This window comes from Tetrao urogallus, assembly GCF_951394365.1.
Source record: "Tetrao urogallus genome assembly, chromosome: 4".
Lineage (NCBI taxonomy): Eukaryota > Metazoa > Chordata > Aves > Galliformes > Phasianidae > Tetrao > Tetrao urogallus.
Window position 1 is genome coordinate 1711163 of NC_136817.1, and position 26854 is coordinate 1738016.

A 26854-nucleotide genomic window follows, 5' to 3' on the forward strand; every position below is an offset into this window, starting at 1 on the left:
TTGGAAGAGACTCACAAGGGTCATGGAGTCCAACTTCTGCCTCCAAAAGCCCCAAATCCAAACCCTGTGCCTGAGTGTTGCCCAAATGCTTCTTGAACTCCAGCAGTTCAGGGCCATGCCCATCGCCCTGTGGTGCAGACCTATTCCTCACCCTCTCCTGTCCCAACCCTGACAGCTCCGCACCATTCCCTCAGCCCTGTTGCTGTCACACGGAGCAGAGCTCAGCACTGCTCCTGTGGGGAGCTGTAGCCACCATCAGGCCTCCCCTCAGCTCCTCTGCTCTGGGCTGAACCAATTGAGGGGCTGCAGCCGCTCCTCATGTACCTCTAGACCCTTCCCCATCCTCATGGCCCTCCTTTAGACATTCTCTAATAGCCTCATGTTGTTCTTACATCGTGGTGCTCAAACCTGCACTCAGGTCTTGAGGCTGCACCAGGGCAGATCACAGCGGGGCAATTGCCTCTTAATGAGGCAGTTTCAGTAGAAGCAGCGTGTTTTTTGAGCACTGAATTTCTGATGTATATACTACAGTCTTCACCTTTATTTCGGCTTGCCGGCATCCAGAGCAGACGTACAGAAATGAGTGATGAGTATTATTTTGCCCCATCAGCTTTTATCTTGCGATGGAAGAACATCTTTACCTTGCTTACGAGTTGCCTCAGTGGAGTCCTACCTGTGGCTCAGCTGTGTGAGAACTCAGTTTTAAGCTAATATTTGTTTAACGTGACATCCAGCATCTGAGTTAGCAGGGTATATATCCCATGACCCACATATTTTTTTGTTGTCCATCTACTCTTAAATGACTGGAACAGTTGAATCCAGCACACGGATACCACTGCACGATGCATGAGAGTAAATGGCCTGGGTTCACAGGGTCCCTGTAACTTTATTTACAGAAAAACTGAGCTTTAACTTCTTTCAGAACAGGCTGGCAGGTACAAAAGAAGCGCACACTGGTAACACGTTACTTCATAGTCTGTTAGGCTGATGATTAGACAGAATTGAGTAACATTTGTCAACAAATGAGAGTGAAACTTCTGCAGGAAGAAATAAAATCAAGAAATTGTAATGAATTAAACCTCTGGAATAGTATCATGCACATATTTTTCTTTTACTTGTTTTACTGAATCTGTGTGCCCACTTTGAAAATAAGTGCATTGCTTGAAAGCCTTTACAAACAGTACAGTTTTCCATGGAAGTATCAGTTTTCTTTCTTTTCCTTCCTCTCCCTCTCCTTTTTCATGTTTCATTTTTTTTAACAGTTTGAAGTATACCAATGCTTTGATATGAGGGGTTGCATGTTAAAAATCCACCTAAGCAATCTCTGAATTAAATATTATCTTTATTCACATGCAGACTTCTCATTGACTTACCCCTTACACCAGCCAGGGTCTCCATCAGGGAAAGCCACACAGCAAAGTGCACAAAAATTGTCATGTGGGAAAAAGCAAGTATCCCAGCCACTCTTTTTTTTTTTTGAAACAAAACATAAGAGAGCCAAAACCACATGAACTTATTGACCTTTGTGCCATGACAATTCTGTAATTATTGATCAGCAGAGATGAGCAGAGAGCTAAGAGGATTTGGGAGGGTTGGTCTACAGAGGGAGATAAGGTTACATATAAGGCAGCTGCAGCACATTTGGGTTAACTGAGTTGGCTTTTTTTTTTCCCCAAAGCACAGCTAAGTGAGTTTGGACCCTGGAACCATGAGTGGGTGCCCCTTCACAGGGAACAAATACTTGTGAGTTACTATTGTCTTTATTCTGTGTTAAAAGATATAAAGTTAATGTAAATTTTGGAGAGGGATTAATGATTATCTGTAAATAGACTGCTATAGCTATCCCTAAGGGAAGAGAGTATGAGAACCTTCAGGGAAGGGCTGTGTGATGAACTAGATTTAATGCAATAGCTATTACTGCTGTGACAAGGTGTGTGTCAGGTGCATTCTTTTTCATAAGATTGCTTTAGTAGTTCATTTTTTTCATCATTTGAATTTTAGTGAATTTTAATGAAATGACAGATATAGTGATAGTCCTTTAATTAAATAGCTTACGTATTTTTTTGCTTTTCTTCTCAGATATAAATTTGGCAACCTATCTTTGAAAGATGAGAAAGGTGACGAATCGCAGGAGGGAATAAATAAAGCCAGCAAAGGTGGGCTTATCTATGGAGATTACCTGCAAGTAAGTGTAATGATTTGAGTTTTACTGTTCTGGATGCTTGGAAGACTTGAGTAAGGACACAAGATTGGCACTTCTTCCAGTCATGCACTGGCAGTAGTTAGTTGTACTGGCAAACCTAAACCATGAAGCGATGCAGCACAGTACTTTATTTGATCTGATAGTTGGCAGTTTTTCTGCAAATCAGGCGTCCATGTGCAACTTCCCCAAATTATTGCATGAAACTCCTTAATGTTTGGTTGGAAAATTACATTCCAGTAATGTAGGGTATGAAAAGAAAACAAACAAAAAACAACAACCACCCAAAACACAGCCAGAAGTAATCAAGAAATATGTAAAAATAAAATGTTAGAAGTGATAAGACAACTTAGACATTTGCTTTTATTTTCATGACAGCAAGAACTGAAATGAGTGGAATTACTCTGTGCTTGTGAACAAGCAATTAATTTGTTGACATATAATACAGAATCTTGCAAAGATTTCTTTTAAAGCAGCTGTGAGATAATGAATTTGACTCAATCAAAAATTACTGATGCCAGAACTGAAATAACTAGTTCAGCCTCAAATCACAGCTCTTGCATAGTTACGTATTATACAGTTACAGAATTTTCTATCAGAAGTCTCTTGCACTGAATATGTCAGTATTGATATCAGATCTGGAGAAAGCACTGTGTATTTTGTGTTCTCCTTTTTTTATGTATGTATTCAAAAATCTTAAAATGATTTTTCCAAACTTTTTCACTTGATGAACCTGAATGTTAATTTCAGATGATTTTCTTTTTTTTTTTAATTATAAAGAAACTATTTATTTTAGCTTCTCATACAAACTGGATTATTATTATTATTTTGCCTTAAATATAAGCCCTACACAGTAGGAACACCGTGTCTAATAGAAGAATTGATAACTTTACAAATAGTCTTTTATTATTATTATTTTTAAGTTGAACAAAATACTGAATGCCCAAGAGCTACAGAGCGAAAAGAAAGGAAACAAAATCCACGATGAGCATCTTTTTATTGTGACACATCAAGGTAAGCAGGCGAGAGGATTAGAGCAATGGTGGTTTGGCATTCTTGCTGCAGGAAGTTACTTAACATTGACAAGTGCTATGTGTAATTTGTTTTCATTTTTCACCTGGTTGCTGCAATTACTCTGTCTTTTTATGTGTGTTTGTATTTGTATATATCCCTGGATGTTTTTTTAGGCTGTAATGAACTCTATGCTTACAAAGTCATAACTATAAAATTCAGATTTGGAAATCAAGAGTTTGGAAACTCTCTTTCTAGAGAAATTCAGGTGGAGAAAATATTCCTAGCTTGAGTAATAGGGTGCTAAGCAGTTTATAGTAGGCAAGCTTTATATATTTTGGTTTGTGGTTTCTCAGAAACTTCAATCCTGCGTTACCCATTGAGAGGCATTAGAAGTCAGCACAATGGTTAGATGTTCCCTACCTGCTCTTATCCACATGGTTTGCAGGCACTGATTGAATGACACTTTCCTGTTGTTGATACGAAACCTGTAGCATTGAAGTTGTGAGCAGCTCTGGGGTTATAATGGGATGCCACTGTCCTGGTTGCTGAAGTGTTGTACCTGAGTTTTTCACTTTCCCCTCTTGTAATCTACGTTCTGTACATCTATTATCTGATGTGGAAAGTACGCTTCGTAAAGTTCTGTTTATGCTCTTGATACTAGATTACTTCATAGAATAGCTTTGGTAATGGACAACACACTAGAAACGGCAATACTTCTTCATATCAGCACTTTTTTATACCCCGACGTTGTAAACGTAGTTTATTCACTTCAAATCAGAAAGTAAGAATTTTTCCTCATCTTTGTGAAGAAAAAAAGAAAAAAACCCAACAAAATAATGCTGAAGTTGTTGCTAACAATGGCTTTATTGTTTTAGCTTATGAACTTTGGTTTAAGCAGATTCTGTGGGAGTTGGACTCTGTTCGGGTGATCTTCCAGAACGGACATGTAAGTCAAGTAAATATTCATTCTGGTAAAATTAGGACTCCTCTTTCTTTGCCTCCCAGCTTGATGTATGTGAGTTACATATGGTTGGTGTTGTTATTTTTTTGTTGTTTTTTTTTTTTTTTTTTTTTTTTGAACAGCAGCCAAAAGAAAAAAAACATTGGCTGTATTGCTCTTCTATCCTCATAGTGTGCACGGATACAGAATCCATTTTCCTCACCTTTTGCATAGATGCCTCTCCAAGACCAGTTTCACTGGCCAAAATACTCTCATACTTTCCTACCAGTACTGGGAAATTGCAGAAGATAATTTGGGTATATTTTACTGCAGATAAGTCACGCTTGGAGGCAAAACTGAAGATGGGCTAACAGGTCTATTTACACTGACTTGTCAGTGTCTACCTTTGTTTGAATTTTTGAACTCCAGTATCTGCTACATGAAAGCAAAACTATTTGCAGCAGCAGTGTATTGTGAAATCCAACAGAAGAGCAATAATCAAAATCATTATGTATAATTGCATGAGAATTTTGTAAAATGACAAATATAACAGAAGTATTTTAAACAAGTCCAAACATTTATCCAACACTAAATGTCATATACACATATGTCATAACTATTGATAACAAGAGAACCCTCCTGACTTAAAATGCTCACAGAAAAATGCTGACTGCATGTAATACCTTGAATAACAACCTGAGTTTGTGTATGTGAAGAAAAACTTGAAGTAGACCAGACTTTATTTCAGAAAGGAGGAGTCTTTTTTCCTTATAATGATCGATGAAAATGTTCTTTGTTGTCCTCTGCAGTCACAATATTCTTGGCTTTCTTAAAATTGTATCAAAATGTATTTGATCGTAATCAATTCTTAATAGAATAATTTTTATTTATTTATTTTTATGATAAATGAAAGCTATCTTACAATCAAAACTTGAAATGTCAATGTTAAGGTTAATAGCAAAGCAAGACTATTAAGGAAAAAATTTTCATATTTCATTTTTATAGCTTGATATTTTCTGGTTGTTTGCCCTGGTCTCAGAGATAAAAATAGGATTGAGTTAATAGGAATCAGTGAGAGGAAAAATGGATTTAAAAGATTGAGTATTATACTTTCAGTTAAAATCAGAGTCTATTCAATATGAGATTGTTTTGCTGTTAGGGGCTCCACGTGGAAAATGACTTGAAAGCTATCATGTTGTATAACGGTGAAAAGATGTGAAATAAATAGAAAAGCGAACACTGCTTTCTGTTGGGTCATTATATTTATTTCTTATTAAGGTAAGAGATGAGAGGAATATGCTGAAGGTTATTACTCGAATGAACAGAATTTCAATGATTCTGAAATTACTTGTGGAACAGTTCTCAGTTTTGGAAACCATGACTGCACTGGACTTTTTTGATTTCAGGTAAATACTTACTATTTCTCCATAGTAATGCATGGGGTAGTAACTCTCATCCTTTGAGCTGGTTGTGAATTTAAGCAAGGACTTGCATGTACCCTGGCAATTTGTAGTACCTGATTTGCTCAACAGGGTGAGAACAAAATCATAGAATACTTTGTTAGAAAGGGACCATTAAGATCACCTAGTTCCAGGCCCCCTCCTATAGCCAGGGATACCTCCCACTAGAACGGGTTGCTCACAGCCTCATCCAACCTGGCCTTGAATGCTTCCAGGGAGAGGGCATCCACAAGCTCTCTGTGCAACCTGTTCCAGTGCCTCACCACCTTCACAGTAAATAATTCCTTCCTAATATCTAGTCTGAATCTACCCTCTTTCAGTCTAAAAACCATTCCCCCATGTCCTGTCACTACATGTCCTTAAAGATTCTTTCCCAGTTCCCTTTAGGTCCCCTTCAGGTACTGGAAGGCTGCTCTAAGGTCTCCTCAGAGTCTTTTCTTATCCAGGCTGAAAAGCCAACTCTCTCAGCCTGTCCCTGTAAGGGAGGTGCTCCAGCCCTCTGGTTATCTTCATGGCCCTCTTCTGGACCTATTCCAACATCTTGATGTCCTTCTTGTGTTGGGGGCCACAGAACTGGGAGCAGTACTCCAGGAGTGTCAGAAGAGCAGAGTAGAGGGGCAAAATCACTTCGCTCTACCTGCTGGTCACACTTCTCTTGATGGAAGCCAGGATACAATTGGCCTTCTGAGCTTCAAGTGTGCATTGCTGGCTCATGCTGAGTCTTTCATCAACTGGCACCCCAAATTCTTCTCGTGTCATTCTCATTCCAGCCTGTATTTGTGCTTAGGATTGCCCTGAGCCAGGTGCATAACCTTGCACCTGACCTTGTTGAACTTCAAAAGGTTGGCATGGGCCCACCTCTCGAGCCTTTCCAGATCCTTCTGGTTGATATGCCTTCCCACTAGCATGTGAACTGCACCTCTCAGCTTGGTGTCATTTGTAAACTTGCTGAGGGTCGATGCCACTGTCCATGTCACCTACAAGGATGTTAAATAACACTGCTCTCAACACCCGTCCCTGAGAAACACCACTCATCACTGATCTCCACTTGGACATTGAGCCATTGGCTGCAAGTCTCTGAGTGTGACCATCTAGACAGTGGATTCCCTATCCAGTGAGTGGTCCATCCATCAAATTGATTTTTCTCCAATTTGGTGACAAGGATGATGTGCAAGACACTGTCAAATGCTTTGCACGAGTCCTGGTAGATGATATAAATTGTTCTTCCTCTATGTGCTCATGCTGTGACTCCATCACAGAAAGCCACTAAGTTTGTCACTTGCCCTTGGTGAAGCCATGCTGGTTACCATCAATGACCTCATCTTTATTTTTCTTGTGCCTTAGTAGGGCCTACAGGATCTGCTCTGTGATCTTGCCAGGTGCAGTGGTAGACTGACTAGCCTGTAGCTCCCTGGATCTTTTTTTTTTTTTTTTTTTAACAATCATTGGGAACTTCACCATACTGCCATGACCTTTCAAATGGCTTGACCTTTCAAATTGGCTTGGCAACTTCATCTGCCAGCTCCCTGAGAGCCCATGGATGGATCTCACCAGGTCCCGTGGACTTGTGCACCTTCAGGTTCTTTAGATGATCTTGAACCTAATCTTCACTGAGAGAGGGTGGATCTTCCTTCTCCCAGTTATTACCTTTGCTCTCTTCAACTTGTGCAGTGTGAGTAGAGCCCTTGCTGGTGAAGACTGAGTCAAAGAAGTCACTAAGGACCTCAGCTTTCTCTGTATCTCTTGTGACCAGCTCTCCAATTAATGTGTGTCAGAGGTAAACATAGCATTACTGAGCAAAGTCAACTAAGAACCTGAGCTTGATTGCAAGACCAGCATACATTGCAGTGAAATACAAGTTAACTTCTGATGCTTGCATGTGCTGTGTTAAATGTTTTCAGACTTAATAATAATAATAATAATAATAATAATAATAATAATAAAATTCAAATTTCAGCAGGAAGAGTAGAAATGCTTCCTGGTTCTGTTAACAATTTACTTGAAACCTACCACTGCAGTTGCAGCCATATTCTGTGACAAATCATGAAAGTGTTTGGTAAGAGAAGTGCACTCTTTATATATTGTCAAATACATCATTATACTGTCTTGGGCAGACAGTATTTCCTAGCTTCCCAGTGTTGCTTCAAGAGTCTGAAGTAATGCTGCTTTCTTCTTATTCCTCTCCAAGAACTTCTGCTCTCAGCTGCCCAACACGTTGCTGGGTCAACTTGTTTGTAGTTCATCTGCCTTCTGCATGGACCATCTTTGGGATCAGTTGGTTTTCCTCACTTCTGACTTGGCATTTCTTACCTCTTATCTCACAACCAGCTCCTTCCACTACCATTTGACAGCTTCATATGCAATTCACCATCTGTCTTCCTACTCCATTTTGTGTCCCTGACCTGCCTGACTCGTGCACTTAGTGCTTTCCAGCATCCCTCCCCCTTCTGCATTGCTTTAGTACCATTTCCCCTGTCTTTTAGCGCTCTCTAACCGAAAAGCACATAAAAATACAACTTGGCTTCCACTGAAAGTTTGGAACATCTGTGTCTTCTACAGCAGGAGAAATACATGAGTTGCTAATCTTCTGAGGAATCATTGCTTCTGATTTTTCAACAACATACAGTAATATGTAATATGAAGCAAGCAAATACAAAAACAGATATATTACCTGTTTTTTCTAACTCCTCTATTTGCAGTTTGGAGTGTGTTACAACTACCTAGCAATGTGGGATTCCAGATCAATTTTATTATATATATATAATTTTATATTATTAAATTATAAATATAATAATATTTATAATAATAATAATAATATATTATAATTATTATATTGTTATTATTATATATTATAATATATATTAAATATATTATAATAATGACTTTATAATATATATATAATAAATATATATATTCATCTATTGTGTTCACACAATTCAGCCCAGAAAGAATCCTGTTAATAAATCCTTCAGAATAACGTTCTGAAAAAGATTTAGTAGGTTTTATTTATTTCATACATATCAATTGTTCATAGGTATGACAAGTCTATTTAAAAGGCATTTAATGGCACTTTAGAGATATTGAAATTTTTCTGATGTTTATTTGGGGCAAAAGCTACTTCTGCTGTCCAGAAAGAAAATGATATTCACTAATTTCTCTTTTGTGAAACACATTCACAGAGCTGCCATTTTAAAACACAATATAAATGTGTGTATATGTATGTTTGTATATGCACCGATATATCAACTTTCCTTTTTTTTTAGCCCCCTAATTGCAGGCATACCAAAATTTTCAATTATCTATTTGATGTTCTTCAAATATGAGATACACAGTTATTTCTTTAGCTGAGAACCAAAGAACTCCATGGTGGTAAAATAATATCCTATATTTTTTTTATGTTTTTCTCTTCTGTTCCCAAAGAGACTACTTAAGCCCGGCCTCAGGTTTTCAGAGCCTGCAATTTCGTTTGCTAGAGAACAAGATTGGTGTTCCCCAAAGCCTGAGGGTCCCCTATAACAGAAGGCATTATCGTGATAACTTCAAGGGAGAGGATTATGAACTACTGCTGAAATCAGAGCAAGAACCAACGCTTCTGCAACTTGTGGAGGTAATAATATTTGGCTGAGACCTTGCTTAAATGTTTTACCCTTTCCCTTGAGAGTGTCCTTCGCTGTTATAAGTGATAATCTTTTTTCCTTGAGAGAAGCAACAATGCTGACAGGTTTCAAGTAAATCACATTTTGAATTCTTATCAAAATTGGTATGAAAGAGCTGGCCATTATGAAACCAACTGATTATTTTTTTCCCAGCTGTTACTCTTGTCTGAAAAACATAACTTAGCATAGTAAATAGTAAATGGCATTGCAGAAATCCGAGTTGTCTACAAATATTAATGTATCGGGTCACTTGCATTGTTTTTCATAACTACAAACCTTTATAGAAGAAAAATTTTAAAATATTCCAATGTTGGTGAGGAGTATTAGGCTAAAAAAAACCAGAAAACAAAAAATGCTAACCCAAAATGAAAATGAAAAAAGGTCAACAAGTGTTTCTTTCCAACTTACCTTGATTTAATGTCCTTGACTGAAAACTGCATTGCTCAAACATGGCAGTTTCTTTAACTCCCTTGTCCTTTTCACATGCAAACTTCTAAAGAACAATGTAGTATAAACCTCAATAAACACAACTATGTCTCTATGAAAAAATTATTCTCCATGCTTTCATTCGATGACACCCGCTGCAGAATGGGTAAGAAATCTTTGTAAATTTCCTTCTCTTCCTGGTTGTCTTTGGATAAGAAGGAGCTGAATAAAATTATCTTTAAAAGGAGTTTGACCATGCAGATTTTGTCTTTCTCCTTATTTCATTACCATTGTTAAAAGGAAATCAAAGAGGCTGCTGAAACTGCTATGTGTGACTTTTCATCTTTCATCTACATCACACATTCTGATGTAAGCTAATGTCAGATGGTGTGAACAGTATTCATGCTGATCAGATAAAAACTGGCTATACTAGCAGATGGTTCTATATTTTCGTTCTGAGATTTATCTTAGTTTATTCTGTATATGTGGAATAACATTGTTTCATTAGTCTACAAGGGAATGAGTTTTAACGAGAGAGCATTTATCTTCTAACTGATAATTTAACTTGTAACCTATAGGTGTGTTTGCATGGCATCATTATACAGACACAAATCTTCCATGTGGACATCCTTACTCCAGTAATTCGCACCTGTATGAGTAATAAACCAGAACTATAGCAGTGTAATTTATATTGCTATAAATTGTAATTCTAGAGTATTGTGTTTTCATTATGAATAGTTAAACACATTATTATTGTTAAAGGCATGGCTGGAAAGAACTCCAGGACTTGAGGCAGAAGGATTTGATTTCTGGGGCCAATTTGAAGTGAATATTTTAAAAGGACTGGAAGAGGAATTTGCCATAGTACAGGTATGTTCTGTTGATCCAACTATATGCAGAGACAGCTAGAAATCATGTTCTTTTAATTGGCATTTTGGCCCACTCCTGGTTTCTCACTTCATTTAATCTTCAGCAGCCAGTGTTTGCAAGAAGCATAAAAATCACAAATGCTACCAGGAAATCTCAGTAAGTCTATAATTTGACATCTAGGAACACCTCAAGCATGCGCTATGTGGATTATTTTTTTCACAAAAGAAAAGGGAAAGTATCACAGGAAGAAAATTAATCTTACTGAAACCGTCACCTTGAATGCTTGCATCTGAAGTTCAGAGTAAAACTCCACAAAGTTTGGGCCTACAAGTAAGGAGTGTCACCGTATACTGACCTTTACTACTTCGCAGTACATGGCACTTAGCTGCTGTGTGACCATTTGAATCACACTGGCAAAGAAGCAAGAAAAATATCCCCAAGTGCTGTAAAGCCTATAGGTATAACAAGTACATTTTTAAACGGAAGAAACAGTATAACATAGGAATATATTAAGTTCCTGAAAATATTCTTACAGCTTTCTGATTTATCCAGCTTTTCTAGCTAAGTTTTCTAACCCATAGCTGTGCAAAACGTCCTGTTTCTGCCTTGAAAACTAAGAAATAAAATAATTAGACTTCAAATTATGATTAGCTTAGTTCTGAAGCCTCTAAGAAAAGTGATGTTAGTTTGTTTGAACATCTATTCATATGAATTGTGTTGTATTTAATTGCACAATTTCTGGTAATTCTTTTTTTTTTCTTCTTTCTTTTTTTTAAAGAACAGTGACTCAGTGACTTGCCCACCTTATTTGACAATATAGTTCTTACACTTAAAGTGTAAACTTACAGAGTGTTTAGATGAAAATAGAGGTTAAATCATGGGTCATTCAAAAGCCTGATTTTTCCCTACTGAATTCTAAAAAACAAACCAAAACCAACCTTCTTTTTGATTTAAATATCAAAGGCCAAACCAGAATCAGAAGAAAAAGAGGACTTGTTATCCGAATTTCAAAAGCAGAAGGATATATTACTTTCATTATTTGATGAAAAACGGCATGAACACCTGCTTAGTAAAGGTAGAGTATATTAATATACACATTCCAATTTTTAAATATGATAAATACAGAATAATCACACAATAGCACTACATTTTCAGGATAACCAGCAACAAACTAAAGATATCTGTATTTTGCAGGAGAAAGAAGACTGTCTTATAAAGCTCTGAAGGGTGCCCTAATGATCTACTTCTACAGGTAACGTTATAAGATGTATCAAAGTATTTTCAGTGCTTATTGGCAGCTGGAAAGGTGGAAGCAAACTGTTATCCAAAGTGTCCTAGAAAGTTTTAAAGCATTTTCCAACCAAGAATTGAAAAAGACAGATTAAAACTTAATTGGCTAAAGTGCTTGTTAGAATATCTACTGGTATTTCGATACCAGCTTGGGAAAAAACACATGTTGAGTGTCTTTTGTTGCTGAAGTGATAGTTAGAAATATATAGCTCATCATGAGAGGTCTTACTGTTCTCTCTTTCGTTTTCCAAGAGAGGAGCCCCGCTTTCAGGTTCCATTTCAGCTTCTCACCTCTCTTATGGATATTGACGTACTCATGACAAAATGGAGATGTAAGTTGCACTCTTTTATTGAGATACTCTTTTTGATTCAAGTAAACTGTTCTATTTCATGTTCTGAGACTCATACCTAGAGTTTTAGCATTGAGCTTCTGAGTTTGTCCTTTAAAAATAACTTTTTTTTTTTGTACTTTGGCCAAGAGGAAAGGTGAGCAGCTTCCTCTGTGATAGGTAAAGCTATCACTTTCATGACATGTTTTAAGCTAAGTGAAAGATTTTTAGGGATAGCAATGTTTTCCCAAAACTTCATCGTGATGACTGTTCACATGGAAATATTCCTTCTGCTCTTTCCCTATCTACCTACCTACCTTTCCCTATCTACCTACCTTTAGATAACTACAAATTGATGCGTTAATTCTGTATTAATAATCATTTTATGTTAGCTGACTTGAGTGGCATACTTAACTCCTATCTTGCTGAAGATCTAGTAGCTCATCTCTCTGTAGCCTCTGATAATGCAGTATTCACCTTGATGTGACCCTTTGTTTATTTTTTAACGCTGGCTATGTGCCATGCCCTTTGTATGCACTGTTTAGATAACCATGTCTGCATGGTGCACAGAATGATTGGCAGTAAGGCTGGCACAGGAGGATCATCAGGCTACCAGTACTTGCGCTCAACAGTGAGGTAAGAATAATGCCTTTTACCTACCTTGGTGTTGTTCATGGATGTTGTACTGCTGGGAGATAGATTTCAGACAGCTCACTAAAAGTTAGAGCCATCATTCCTCTTTTGGGACTATACTGAGCATTTCCCATCCAAGCTGCACATTTACTTAGCAGGTTGATACATGTGAATTCTAAGTCTTTTGTGGCAAAGGGCTTTGATCACTCATGCAAAGTGCATTTACAATTCTCAGTCAAGGGATTAGACATTACTGTGATAGGAAATAATGCAGCATTAATATTGTTTACCTTGTGTGCTTTCCAGCCCAAGTTAATACGCGATGCAGGACGAAAGTTAATCCCACATGCTGTGCAACTGAGTTTCTTTATTTCTTAGTGTGACCTCTAACTGTATAAACTAAGATACATAAACTTAGTTAATACCCTCTGGCTGTGCAGGTGAAAATCAGGAACATCTTCTGTTGGATGAAGCAGAGAAGGAATTTAAAAGAACAGAGGAACTGTCTTTTCTTTTTCTAGTGGATGGTTTTGAACAGAGCACAGAACTCCCTGAACGGTCAGAACTTAGACAAAATTTTGAGCATTTCAGCAGAAAGATGCAGCAGTAGCTCCTTTAAATCTTATCTGCTGTGCCCTAGAGACAGTTAGGACTGAACCTTGAACTGAACTTAAACTCTGGAATACTAAGGAGAAGAATGGTTAGTGCAGAAGCATTATTAAATATGTGAGGGTACGGTACCTGAGGATTTCAAAATTGTGGCCCTTCTGCTGGCATGCACAGCAACGTCAATCGTTCCAATTGTCTTTTTCAGTGACAGGTACAAGGTGTTTGTGGATTTGTTCAATCTTTCAACGTTTCTAGTGCCAAGACACTGGATACCAAAGATGAATCCAACGATTCATAAATTCCTTTATACAGCAGAATACTGTGACAGCTCCTATTTTAGCAGTGATGACTCTGACTGAACCATCTAGACTGGTTGCTGCGAAGAACTTCAGAACATTCACCCTGAACTATTCTTGATACTATTCCTGAACTATAGCAACTGTCTCATCAGCGTGGGTGTGTAAATATTTATTTATGTATGACAGAACTAGCTGAATACTCCACTTGACTTATTGAATAAATTTAATTGTCTGTAGAGAAAATAATCTTGCACTGATTCAGGCTCTATTAAAGAAAAAAATCCAATTCAAACTAATGGCTAGCTAAATTGAATGTTTTTATCTAAAAATCTATACTTGGAGACAGGAAAAAATTATATAGATTATCATCATCACATCTTATATGTACATATATTTCTATCTGTCAGTTTACCTAATGGCTGTTAGTAATTTACTTTGAGTTGAAGATGTAATTATTCTCATCAGCTTAAGATGATAGAGAGCTGTAGAGTTCCAAAAGAAATTTCAGGTTAAGATCTTCAAAAGCTGGATTTTGAACAAATATCCGGAATCTTCGGAAACCCAAGCCTCTGGAATTTTCTTACAAAAGAATATAAAGGCCTTCATTAGAAATACTGTTAAGAATAGTAGAGATAAATGCCTACTTTACGCTTCAAATAAAGCAGTATTCAAGTTATTCTTTTGTTGTCTTCTTCTAAAACAAGCATCACATTCGCACAACAATATGACAGCTGTTTAGAGTATTTTTTTAATCAAAATATCATTGAAACAAGGATAAAATTGTTGCATCATAAAAGTGAGGTAACTTTGACCACAGGGTAGGATAAAGCTGTGTCATCTTCTCATTAGTTGCACTGTTGCTAAATGCTTCTCTGGAAAACACGTTTTCTGCAGGCCTTAAATTCTGGTGAGGAGTTCTGTATCTTTGTGCTCTAGTCAGGCTTGGTTGTACCACATCAGAAGCATAGCTGGACCTTCAATGTTCTATACTGCTATAAAAACACATTGTTCTGATGCCAACTGAGAAGTTTAGCTGTTCTTATCCCATCCCATCAGGAAAGTGTGCTGTTTGTTGTCTGTAATCTGCTAAAGTATGGTCATATTACACAAAATGCTTTCCCTTTTGTTATTCTGAAGTTTAAGCCTGCTAGAGATGGGAACAGAACTGGACATTTAGCACTTAGGTCTTTTTTTTCCACACATAAAATAATGACTCTTAGAAAGAGAATTAAGGTGACAATACAAGACAGTGATGAACATTCATGGCATCTGTTATAAAAACATTACACTAATCATTAGCAGGGTACAGCAAGTGCAAAAGTTATAGAATTGCTTCAAAGCTTTTCGTAACAGTGCTCAATAAAGGACACGGGTAAAGCATTCCAGATGACAGAGTCAGAGCATCTTAGAAATGCTTGTTGTCAGTTCTAGTTACATTTGCCTCCAGCTGTAGTTACACAAATCAGCAAAGCTGGAACCACCTGATGATTCCCAGCAAATCTCTCCTACATGAGTTTAATATTTCTGTAGGGAAATCTGCTCTACTTGGAATATGCTGTAATTCCTAACTTTCTAAAGGTGGCAAAGACTTTACATCTATCTACAGCCAGACTTTTTTTTTTTCTATGATAGATAATTTTTTCACTTGTTTCACAGCTGTTCCAGTGTAAGCTGTGAAGTAGAGAAAAGAGGAGTGTGGAACTGAGAGCTACCAAAGCACAGAATGGTTGGGTTGCAAACATTTCTGTTCTGGCAGGGCAGAGATGATGATAAGCCACTAGAATGGCCTTGGTTCATCTAAATACGGTTTTCTTCTTGCTCTCCTACCCCTTTAACAAATTAATTCAGAAGACTACCATATTTGAGGCCCTTTTCAAAATACACCTTCCTACTTCAAAAATCTCTGAAGTCTTATCTACCCAACAAAAGGAGAAAGACTGAAATAGAAGGACTATGGTATTACAGAGACCCTGGCTGCTCTGGAGATTGCTTCGTGGCTATTTCACTCCTCTGTTCATCTAGCTTTAGAGAAAAATGTAGGATTTCACAAAAAGGAGGTGTCAACCAGAGATGCTAGAAAAGACAAAACAGGCAGCATAAGTGTTCTCTCCTAGCACCCTCCTCTCCTAATTAAAAGCAGACAACCATTGTGTTTCTGATGCTTAAAGCATTTTGATTGTACTCCATCATACCACTGATTAGTGGATTCAAACTTCTTATTTGCTATCACTTCTTTTCTCAAAAGAATTTTTAAAGGAATGTACTTTTTAGTAATTGGTACCTAAGTTCACCTTAGCAGTTTCAATTTCTCTTTGCAACTTCCTTCTGCACGCTCTGTGGTTGATTTGAAGTCTTCTCATTCCATGGGAGATCTGATACATAACACACGTGCCAAATAAAAACATACTTAAAAACTCCAGCCGACCACTTCCTGTCATGCTTAAAAAGCAGGAACTCTTCGTGCAGTCTGTTCTTATTTTAGGAAATGTTTTGAAGTAAAATCTTCATACACAGTGTATGCTAAATGATAATCCTTAGTCTTTAGCCGGAATCAAACAAATACTGATGAAACTGTATCTGCTATTCCTATAAACGAAACAACCAAACAAACAAAAAAACGTAATGAATACTAGAAACAGAGACTTGTCAACAAATAAGTTATCAGAACTCATATTCATATTATGTCCTCTCTCTTCCATGCACTAAGTATTGGCATAGGGTGGCGGCAGAAAAAAATACCAAAATAAACAGCTGCAATTCTTATTTCTTCACTGCCTGATATTGTTTGTAGTTGAAACCTACTCTTCTTCTTCCTTTGCGTTCATATTCAAAACTCTTGAGGATTCAGCACAGAATCCCTGCATGGCAGATTTACCTGTCTTAGCTCTAGATTCAGAAACTTGGCAGAAAACAAGTATTTAACAATATAAAAGCCACTCAAGTGTCAAGAAAATGCAAACAGCAGAAGAGGGAGGAGATGGAGCTCGCAATAAAAGGACGTACCTCTGTACCTTGCACAAAAAGTCACAGACATGGTGCACAATTCTGAAGCACGTGCAGATCCACTTTCCATATCTGTTTGCTGAACTTACATATGTGCATCCACCAGACCAGATCCACAGTTGTTTTACTTACGCTGCGTATAGCAACATCATTAGCTTAGGCTGATGATACACAACTGTGCACCTGACAACGCCATCACCTCTCCCTGGTAAGCTACTGTCATACTTCAATTATTATGGCTTATGTATCTTAACATTTGCGTGATGTTTTTCAATCAACCACGTGGCTAGGTTGAACTAACGACCGCTGTTCTTCTATCTGAACTCATCTAACCTCATTCAAAACGTAGCAATGATTTGTATTTCCTCTGTGAGGATCCTACTGTATTACTTTACTTACATGGAACAACACATGGCCTTTATCACTCGCATTGTTTTTCAGACTTACCACAGACATTGCTGCCTATCTTAACACGAACGTAGCCATCTATTCCCCATGTGCGGCCCCAAGAGTTCTGTACAATCCAGTAAGGGATGCTACCTGGAAAATACATTTTCAGCAGCTGGAGACAATGTGATCATTAAGAGGTATAAAAATGCTAACATTCTATACAGTTAATTAGCATTTTAATATCTCATAGGATGCTGCCTGGATAACATTATACAGAGAAGCCTCCTATTGTTCATAGAGAGGACTAATGCTTCAGTGTAAAACAGACTGTATATACCCTATGTTAGGGTAAGGATATAGATACCCGTGTCTTTACAGGAATATCAAGTCCCACTAAACCAAAGGAATACGGAAAAGAAGAATTTCCTGGGATCAGAGTGCACTTCCAGAATTGAGCTGACACCAACCCAAGCTGTTCTCAAATTGTGGATTTTAATATCCTGCCTCACAGGAGGCAAGCTGCAAGGATGAGAAAACAAAACTTAGAAGTTCAGTTGATGTAAACATACCTGTTCTGTCAAAACCAGTGATAAGTACAGCATGATTTGCTTTTCCACTGGAGCAGTGATACTGTATGATCCCACCAAGATAATCCTGCCAGCTAACTGCATCTACTGTTACTGCCAAAGGTCCCCATTCAACAAGTACTCTCATCATCTCCTCTTCCTGACCACTGTGGAAGCAGTGAGTGATAACACAGAGTTTAAAGTTGGCATAGTAAAGCAATTTGAGAGGCAGTAATCTACTGAAGTACAATTTAATAATCAAATAATTAAGCTTCTTCTTATGAGTTTTACACATCACATAACATACATCAATACATGCACATTTTATTCACTACAACAAGAGGAACACAAACTATGGATCAGGTGCCAGTCCAAAGATACAATGCTGTTAAAAAGCCTTGGTCAAGTGGGCAATACTAAGCACCATGTACATCTTATGCCCCACTCCTCTCAATTAGAAAACACCTGTATATTGTTACTGCCCCTTAGTTTTTCAAACATTCAGATGAAATTAACCTCATAACCTTTGGCTGACTCCAGTTAGTGAACAGTATAGTGAAAGTACAGCAAATAAAAAGAATCAACAGCAGTTACCTGAAATCATATGCAGCAAATCCTGTTATTGAAACTCCAAAATCCGAGTGAGCGAAATAATGGCACAGTCCTGTCTGAGCTTTAAAAGTGTACTCTGAATCTCTCACAAGTTTGACTTTGGTCTGCAAAGAGATAAATGAATGAATGTGTTTGATTCAGTCCAGTCAAAACTGGATGCTCAAATCCAAAGAATGAGCCTTGCATAAATGGCCTCTTCTACAGTGGTACTGTACAGCTATTGCTTCAGTTGATTTCCATGGTCAAAGAGTATGATTCTCATCCCTTGTGGGTTGATTTATTGCATTCACAAGCAACATATATAGATTGTAAAATTCAAATCAAGTTTCAGTTCTGCTTGAATTAACAATCCTAGGTTAAATAAATAACCATATACACACAAACAAAAATCAGATGATCCGTAAAGCACATACTCCCTCTTCCCCATCACTGCTTCCCCTGTAAAAACAAAACGAAACAAGCAAACAAAAACAGTGCAAAATAAGGATTCAAAATTTATAGAAAGTTTCAAACCTGATTCAGCCAGCTCAAAGCAGTTATTGTGGAACCACCACTGCAACCATAATTACTGTACGAGCAATCGATAACCTGCTGCACGCTGAGTTCTTCCAGATTATTTCCTTTAATTGCATAGGCAGACTCTATACCACCCACAACACTGAAAGCCCAGCAGCCTCCACACTGGAAGAAGATAGGAGGAAAAAAAAGTCAGCTTTGCTTTTTTAACACCATATGGAAAACTGGAAGTATAAAGAGTTTTCCAACGACCTTCATTTACCACATCACTTTTTATCTTCATTTTTATGGCATTACAAATATGGCATTGTTTTTTATCCCTACTGTGCTACTCTGTGAAAACTAAAAATGAATTAAAGGTGTCATATTTTAATGATTCCTTCATGACTCATTTTTGCTAACATTAAAACAGCCCTTTAAAACAGGCCTAGTGACACCTTCTAGTGCTAGATATGTATTTTCTTAATTACAGACTGAGACTCGGGCAGAAATTATTTTTAACCACGTTATTACGCTTTTGAAAAGGATGCACTTAAGGAGACAGCCTGTGGTTTTCTGTTGTCTGAAGAATTTTATATAAATATATTAGATTACAACTTAAGCAGAAGTAAACCAAGATTAAATGGGAGAGAAAAAAATTCTTAATTGATATCACAGTTAGTTTTCTCAACTTTTTAAACCGTGGTGATTTAAACAGAGAGCACAGAGCTTATTCCTAGGTTACATTACACAAAGGAAAGATACTGGGAGTTCAAAAGCTGAGTGCTTCTTATCCTGTTAAGTGTACCAGATGATCGCAGCCTATCTGGGATGTAACCAGTTGGGCTCTATTTTCCTGTCATGAAAGCACCTCCATGGAGGAGTTTGGTGGTAAAGGCATGGGTCCTGACTAGCCATGGGCACTCCAACAGATCTGTAACCAGGAGTACAGAAGACAAGAGGTCAAGTACTGAACACGCTTCAGTCTCCAGCAAAAATAAAAATTAAAAAAAAAAAAATCACAAAGCACTCATGGTGCAAAATATCTTCAGACTTTACCCCCAAAATGTATTATACACAATTAATCACTGTACAATTAACAACTTTTACCTGCGATGCTTTATACCTAAGCCCACTCTTCATAGAAGGCTGTTATCAGTACACAGAGCTCAGAGTCTTGAGGCAGCGCTGATCCTTCCCTGTCCTTCACTGTGCTCTATGATGTACCTCCCAGAACTGTCTCTAACCTGTGCTTGAGAATCAGCAAAAGGAAATCACCGCCACTTACTGTCTGCTGATTTCTCACTTCTGCAATGACTTTCTTGTCCCTCCAGTCAAACTTCTTTGGCAAAGGTTTTTCCTTTCCCTTTGGCACTTTTATGTATCTGGGGAGTTTGTGAGGTATGCTTCTTAAGTAAATAGCTGAACATGGAACACAAACATTTATAAATCTGCTTAAACAAACGACAAAAACAAATAAACAACACAAACCCAACCTGTTTTACTAGAAACCATAATGGTAACTTTGATCTGTAGTCACAATCATGAAATGGCACAGGATTCTCAAATCCATAGCGCAGTCGTCATAGTCCAGAACTAATTTCAATATTCTTACAGTTTCAGAAAGAACAGAAATATTCCGTGTGGGAAACATGAAGATAATTTTGTACCTTTGAACTCTTCAGGAAAGAGGTGAGAAAACTGATTTTTTCCATAGAAAGCAGATCCATTATCATTTGATGGTGAATTCAGTAATCTAATTCTTTTCGCACTTTCCTGAATGAAAACAAAAGTACTGTGGCTGTTATTAAGTTAGCAGCAGTGAAAAAAAAACAACAACTGTAAGAGCAGAAGGTTACCAACAGCAAACGTGACCATAGAATCAGAGAACCACTGAAGTTGGAAAAGACTTCTAAGATCACTGAGTCCACCCACCAAGCCAGCCCCACCATGCTCACTAACCATGCCTGTCAGTGCCAACACCTCCTGGGATGGTGACTCCCCCACCTCTCTTGGCAGCCTGTGCCATTGCCTCCCCACTCTTTATCAGAAGTAGTTTTTCCTAATATCCACCCCGAAACCTCCCTCCCTGGCACAATTTACAGCCAGAACCCCCTTAGAAACTTGCTGAGCTCACATTCAGCTCAGACTCACCCTGGGCTCTTATCAAGCCAGTCTGAAAGTGATTAGACTAATTTTAGCTTCGGGAAACACACAAAGAGACACAAAGTGCACAGATGGTATAAAATCAATATAAGACCAACAAAATAAGCTGACAACAAGTGGTGCCAAAATCATCTGACGCCCCTTGTCGGGCAGCACAACACGGAGACGCGTGAAAACATTTCATCCTTAGATAGGATTTAACCTCGCCTCGATTTATGTCGCAGAACTAACATAACGTGTACGCAGCACAAGGAATACCCAAGGGGGACCCGGCCACTGCCGTCACGCTGCCCCCTGGCGGCGGGAGCGGGGAAGGAAGGAACCCGCAGGCATAGCGGCGAGCAGGGCAGCAGTGCAGCAAGGAGCGGGCAGCAGTGCAGCAGGGACCGGGCAGCAGCGCAGCAGGGCAGCAGGGCAGCAGTGACCTACCCGCAGCGCCGCCGCTTCTTCCTCCCGTCCTCCTCCGTTCCACGGAGGACGCCCAGCAGCGCCCGCGGGCACCGGGAACGCGGCGTGGGCCGCTCGCAGCAGGCAGCACGCCAACGCCAACGCCAGCACCCCCATCATCACCGCGGGCCTCCCGGCCGCGCCCCGCACCCTGCCGGCTCCCTGCCCGCTCCGCCCCCGGCTGCCGAGTCATAGCGGGTGGGGTCTCAAGAGACACCCCCACGTCGGCACAGTTCGCGGCCGGCTGCTTGCAGGGAGAGGCGGGGTCGAGCTTCTCGTTTGCATGGCTGTGCAGGAGCAGGGCAGCGCGGCGTGCGGGCGCTGCAGCTGCTGGCGGCGAGACAGGAAAGGGCGAGGGCTGCTGGTGGTGATGGTGGCTGCAGAGTTTTAGGAGAGAGAGCGTAGTTATTTGTTTGGATAGCAGAAACGCGGCTTGCAGCTCTTAGCATGTGAAGGGGCCAGTGAGGAGCAAGCAGGAGCGTGGCTGTATGGGCGTGATCCGTCGCTTCCCTCGCGTGCTGGTCCTGAGTCAACTCGGTCTCTGCTCTCTGCATCTTTTCCTCACTCAGGTGTGAGGGAGCGCGTTCTGTCGTGTTTATTTCCTAGCTCTGAGGCAACGAGGTGCCCCGCTCCTGTTTCACGTACCGGAGTTTGCTCTCTTCTGGAAAGTGGCTTTCAAACAAACAAACAAGTATCTTATTTTTGCTGGTAGCTCATGTTGGAGGAGGTGCCTGATGGCTCAGTCGGTGCTTGCCTGGTGCATCCCCCGCTGTGGCTTTGCTATTAAAAAGCAGTGGGAAACTTTTTCTCTGGAGTAAGATTACGTTATCGGAATTATTATGTGCCAGAGGAAGTGAAAAACAAAAAAAAAACAGTACTTTATGATATACCAACAGCTCCTTCCAGTCTATCCTGCTGGTTAAGGAGCTCGTATTTGTGGTGTAGAACTGCTTTTGCTGTGAAACACATGAGGGCAGCAGAGGACTTTTGGAAAGGTAATACCAAACCGTGCGGTTCCTTAAAAAAAAAAAAAAAAAAAAAAAAAAAAAAAAGAAATAAGCAATCCTAAAGGTATCCAAAACAGGCTCACGTTAAAATATAGATTTATAGCATATCGACAGGCAGGCAGCCCCTGCTCTGTTCTGAATTATTCTGGAATAAATCTAGTCCAGCTTCATAAAGATAAAAGAAAATATAGAGGTCACCCCAGGCAAGTGATCTGTGTGATTTTATTTTTTATTTTTTATTTTTTATCTTTTATTTTTTTATTTTATCTTTTATTTTTTTATCTTTTTTTATTTTATCTTTTTTTATTTTATCTTTTTTTATTTTATCTTTTTTTATTTTATCTTTTTTTATTTTATCTTTTTTTATTTTATCTTTTTTTTATCTTTTATTTTTTTTATTTTATCTTTTATTTTTTTTTATTTTATCTTTTATTTTTTTATTTTATCTTTTATTTTTTTATTTTATCTTTTTTATTTTATCTTTTTTTATTTTATCTTTTTTTATTTTATCTTTTTTTATTTTATCTTTTTTTATTTTATCTTTTTTTATTTTATCTTTTTTTATTTTATCTTTTTTTATTTTATCTTTTTTTATTTTATCTTTTTTTATTTTATCTTTTTTTATTTTATCTTTTTTTTATCTTTTTTTTATTTTATCTTTTATTTTTTTATTTTATCTTTTATTTTTTTATTTTATCTTTTATTTTTTTTATTTTATCTTTTATTTTTTTTATTTTATCTTTTTATTATTATTTTTTTTATTTTATTTTATTTATTTTTATTTTTTTGACTTTGTAAGATTTTTTTTTTTCCCCCAGGAATTCTATTGAATATTCTATTGGTAGATGCTTAGTTTTTAATAGCATTTTATATCTTTGCTGCTCTTGCTGTTTGCTAGAAATATTTAATGAATATTTCTACCAACACATGCTAAAAGAAGCAGCAATAATGTATATGTTTTGGAATCCCTAAATTCATTTAAAAACACTTGCTTTGAATGGAGATATTCCAGTATTAACAGAACCTGTTTCTCAGTAGGTGCAAAATTCCCATTTTTGAAGTGATCCATAGCTGACACTGGTATAGTAGAAGGATTTTCATAGTATGACAGAGTTAGACAGCATACTTACACTTATTAGACTACCTTTATTTTTCTCCCCCCTCGCAGTGAATTTTCATGGATTACTCTTGCTGTACTGTGGCCTGTGTTTGTAATTATCATGGCAAACTGGGAAAAAGTACAAGTGACTTCTGAGATGAAGATTGGTCTTCCAGGGTTGGGTAGTGCCACTGGTGGGTGCAGTTGTGAAATGTGGCAACCAAGTGGTAATTCACTTGTTGGGGTGATGTGTCCCCTGCACTTTATCTACATGGACTTTGGCCTTCCATGTCAGTAGAGGATGTTTAAAGAATGAATGTTTAAAAGGCAAATGAATCCCTTTGTATTGTGCAGTCCTCAGCCTGCTAAAGGAGAAATAATCTAAATCCTGCAGCAGGGGGAGCTGAGCGCCTTGTCTTCAAAAGGCTTGTAGGGAAATACGGCTTCAGAAGAAACCTAAGGCTTCTACTCATTTAAAGACTTGCAGTGGTTTTGCTCTCTAAATACAGTTGCAGTGGTAACAATTATTATGTTTAATTAAAAAAATGAAAATTGTAATTTTGGGGTGAAATCTGGTCCTGTTTAAGCCAATGTGAAGGTGAATAAGCAGCATTGCTGCAGCTAGCATTCTGAAGCCCTCTTTTATCAGCCTTGAGTTAGACTTCAAAGTTTATAAGCAGCAGAGGAAATTACTCATGGCAATGTTGGTATTTACAGGAATAATAACTTTGTAAGGGGTAGCTGGATTTTGAAAAATGTCTTGGTTGGCCGAGAATATTTTCCTGTTAGTTATCTGGAAGTGTTCAAAGCCTGGCTGGATGAGGCTGTGAGCAACCTGGTCCAGAGGGAGGTGTCCCTGCCTGTAGCAGGGGATTGGAATGAGGTGATCTTAAAGGGCTTTCAACACTAACATCCTGTGATTCTATCGTCCTTTGCAAACAGTGAAATAACTGTAGGACCTCCTTCTCAAGCATGGCTCTGTATTTCACTTGAGTGTCCTAAATTCTAGTAAGTCTCCAACTTTTTTCTCTTATTCCTCTTCTCTCTTCAGTCTTTTCAGTGGAGTGAAATATGAATGTAGAAGGCTGGCTGCTTAATTATAGGATGAAGTGCTCCGGTTAGTGCTATTTTGCAGAATATCCGTTGGTAAATTTCTCTAAATCCTCCAGTTAATTTGCTGATGTATCCTTCCTGAATACATCAGCATCTTTGTCTAGTGAGAGGACAGGAGGACTTGCCAAATTCAAGTAGAAGGAGAAAGAGGTGCAGCTTAGAAATGTGTTTATCCTGCATAGATTTTTCACTCATTACTTTGGATTATTTCCTATTCAGTTGTAAGAACTGAATTTGCTAGTACTTAGTACTTGCTAGTACTTAGGAAGAAGTGCAGTGGGAATGTGCCATATAAGGAGGACTTAGGAGTTGTTATACTGATGAAAAATCTGGATCCAAAGTAAAGGACAAAATGGTTCAGGCTTCAGATAATTTTCACTCCACTGACATTGGTGTAATCATCCTCTGAATCAGAATTTGAGCATGTTTGGGAGCTAAGATGTTGTAAGGAAAAGAACTATGTGCACGTAAGTTGTCAGGCAGCCAAGTCCATCCTGGGCTTGTAATTATACTTTTTTTTTCTTTCCACTTAAATTACTATATATTTTTTTTTTTTTTCAAATAAATATTGATTGTTTTATTAAGCTGCTCCTTAGTATACAAAAATATAGTTCCACAGTTACTGTTCGGTGCTGGTGGTGACTGAAGGTAGGGTAAACCAGGAAGAGTTCCTTTGAAGTGAATGTGGAATTGTCCTGATGTATGTAATGCTGTGTAGATAGAGGTTCCCAGATGATTAAATTACATTGTTTAGAAAAATTTAGAGCATCTCAGGAATTGTTGTATACAGGGAAAAAGAAAATTTCATCAATTCCTCAAGTATTTATTGTATTTCATTGTATTTTTATTGTATATTGTATAATCTGAAGCATAATGGCAGTTTACTTCACACTGTCTCCGTTAGCAAAACTTAATCCTGGTTCTAAAAGGATGCTTCCCGGTGTCTGAGGCTTGAAGTTTGCCTTGTTTGGGTCCATAAGGATATGGCACTTCTGCTCTAATTTGCTCAGGAAGTAGAAAAATTGTAGGTTATCTTACAAAGCACTTATGATTAATTTAGCATTTATTGTTCTATACATTATAGATTATCATGTGTAGCTGACCAGAGAAAACTAGAAAATCTCTTGAAAATCCTGACTGTGGCAGGCGTTACCCTCTTAAGAGCAAAACTTTCTTGTAGCTCAGCTTTTCCTTGGGACATGAAGAATTTATTAAACGTGAAGCCCTTCTTTCTAGTAGGCAGGGCAGTCATTGAAAAGGTCATCTTTTAAAACAGTTTGAAGTACGTTCTGCATTACAAAAAGCATTTGGCATTTCATTTTGGCCCCGCTATTTCACGTGTAGCCATGCACATAGCACCTATGGTGCATTTGGTGCTGTAACTCAGTAGTCAGAGTACAAGATCACAACTTGCTAGAATTTGAAGGAAAGTAGTTTCTGCTTAATTTTGGATTACATGTCAAATCCTTTACATCTACATTTAAGTTTCAGTTAAAATGAAGAATATCACTGTAATTTTTAACATCTTTTTAAATAAATACCTCGAGGTAATTCTTAAAGGAATATATAGTCTGAAAAAATAAATATGCATTCAGGATTTTCAAGACAGAACTTATACGAGTGCTAAGTTGCAGCTTCCTATGCTTTGTGCCCATTAGCTTTGTCAAAATGTTGGTTACCAGTGTGTCACTAGGCTAATGTTCTGCTGGTGAAATGTGTTGGTTTTTTTTTTTGTGCGTGGTTGTTGCTGCGGCGTGGAGGCGTGATATTTATGAACAAGTGTTAATGAAGTCAGTATATTCAGCAATCAGTATATTCTCTGAGCTGTCTCGTGAAGAATCCTGCTAGCTGTTTACAGCTCTGGAGCAGACAGTGCTCTTTGTTGGCAGGTCAGTAGGTAGAGAAAGGAGATGTGTGGCCCATGTTTCCATTTAATTTGAACAGAGCTTCTCTTTGAAGTGGCTAAAGAAGTTGTATAGCCTTGCTACCAGGCTGAACTCAGATTACCAGAGGACATTATTAAGAAGAGTATGTTACGTTGGAGTCTGCAACTTGAGTGCCTTAGCTGTGAGCCATGGACTCCCTGTGTTGTAGGTGGAACACAAAGCAGTATACTTACCAATAAAGCCAAGCGTATGGGTGCGCTTTTCCTTAAGGATGCACTATCTATCTTGTAGTTGTGGAATGAGGTGAGAATGTCCCCTTGTAAGCATTAAAAATCCTTTCTTTA

General features: G+C 38.1%; 2 protein-coding genes across 2 annotated transcripts; one reads left to right on the forward strand and one right to left on the reverse strand.

Annotated features, from left to right (window-relative positions):
- Window positions 1–1708: 1708 nt before the first annotated feature.
- On the forward strand, window positions 1709–13786 carry TDO2 (tryptophan 2,3-dioxygenase; the record flags this gene model as incomplete). Its single annotated transcript, XM_079534230.1, has 12 exons — window positions 1709–1743; window positions 2080–2185; window positions 3124–3214; window positions 4090–4160; window positions 5433–5560; window positions 9035–9221; window positions 10459–10566; window positions 11530–11641; window positions 11761–11818; window positions 12109–12188; window positions 12731–12821; window positions 13633–13786. 12 exons carry the CDS (start codon window positions 1709–1711, stop codon window positions 13784–13786), a joined length of 1221 nt encoding a protein of 406 aa, XP_079390356.1.
- Window positions 13787–16277: 2491 nt separating this feature from the next.
- CTSO (cathepsin O) lies at window positions 16278–21598 on the reverse strand (the record flags this gene model as incomplete). Its single annotated transcript, XM_079534838.1, is given in 9 exon segments — window positions 16278–16312; window positions 17177–17269; window positions 17689–17852; window positions 18280–18401; window positions 18811–18978; window positions 20081–20214; window positions 20463–20568; window positions 21388–21541; window positions 21543–21598. Coding segments are annotated over 9 exon segments (1032 nt in total).
- Window positions 21599–26854: the final 5256 nt, after the last annotated feature.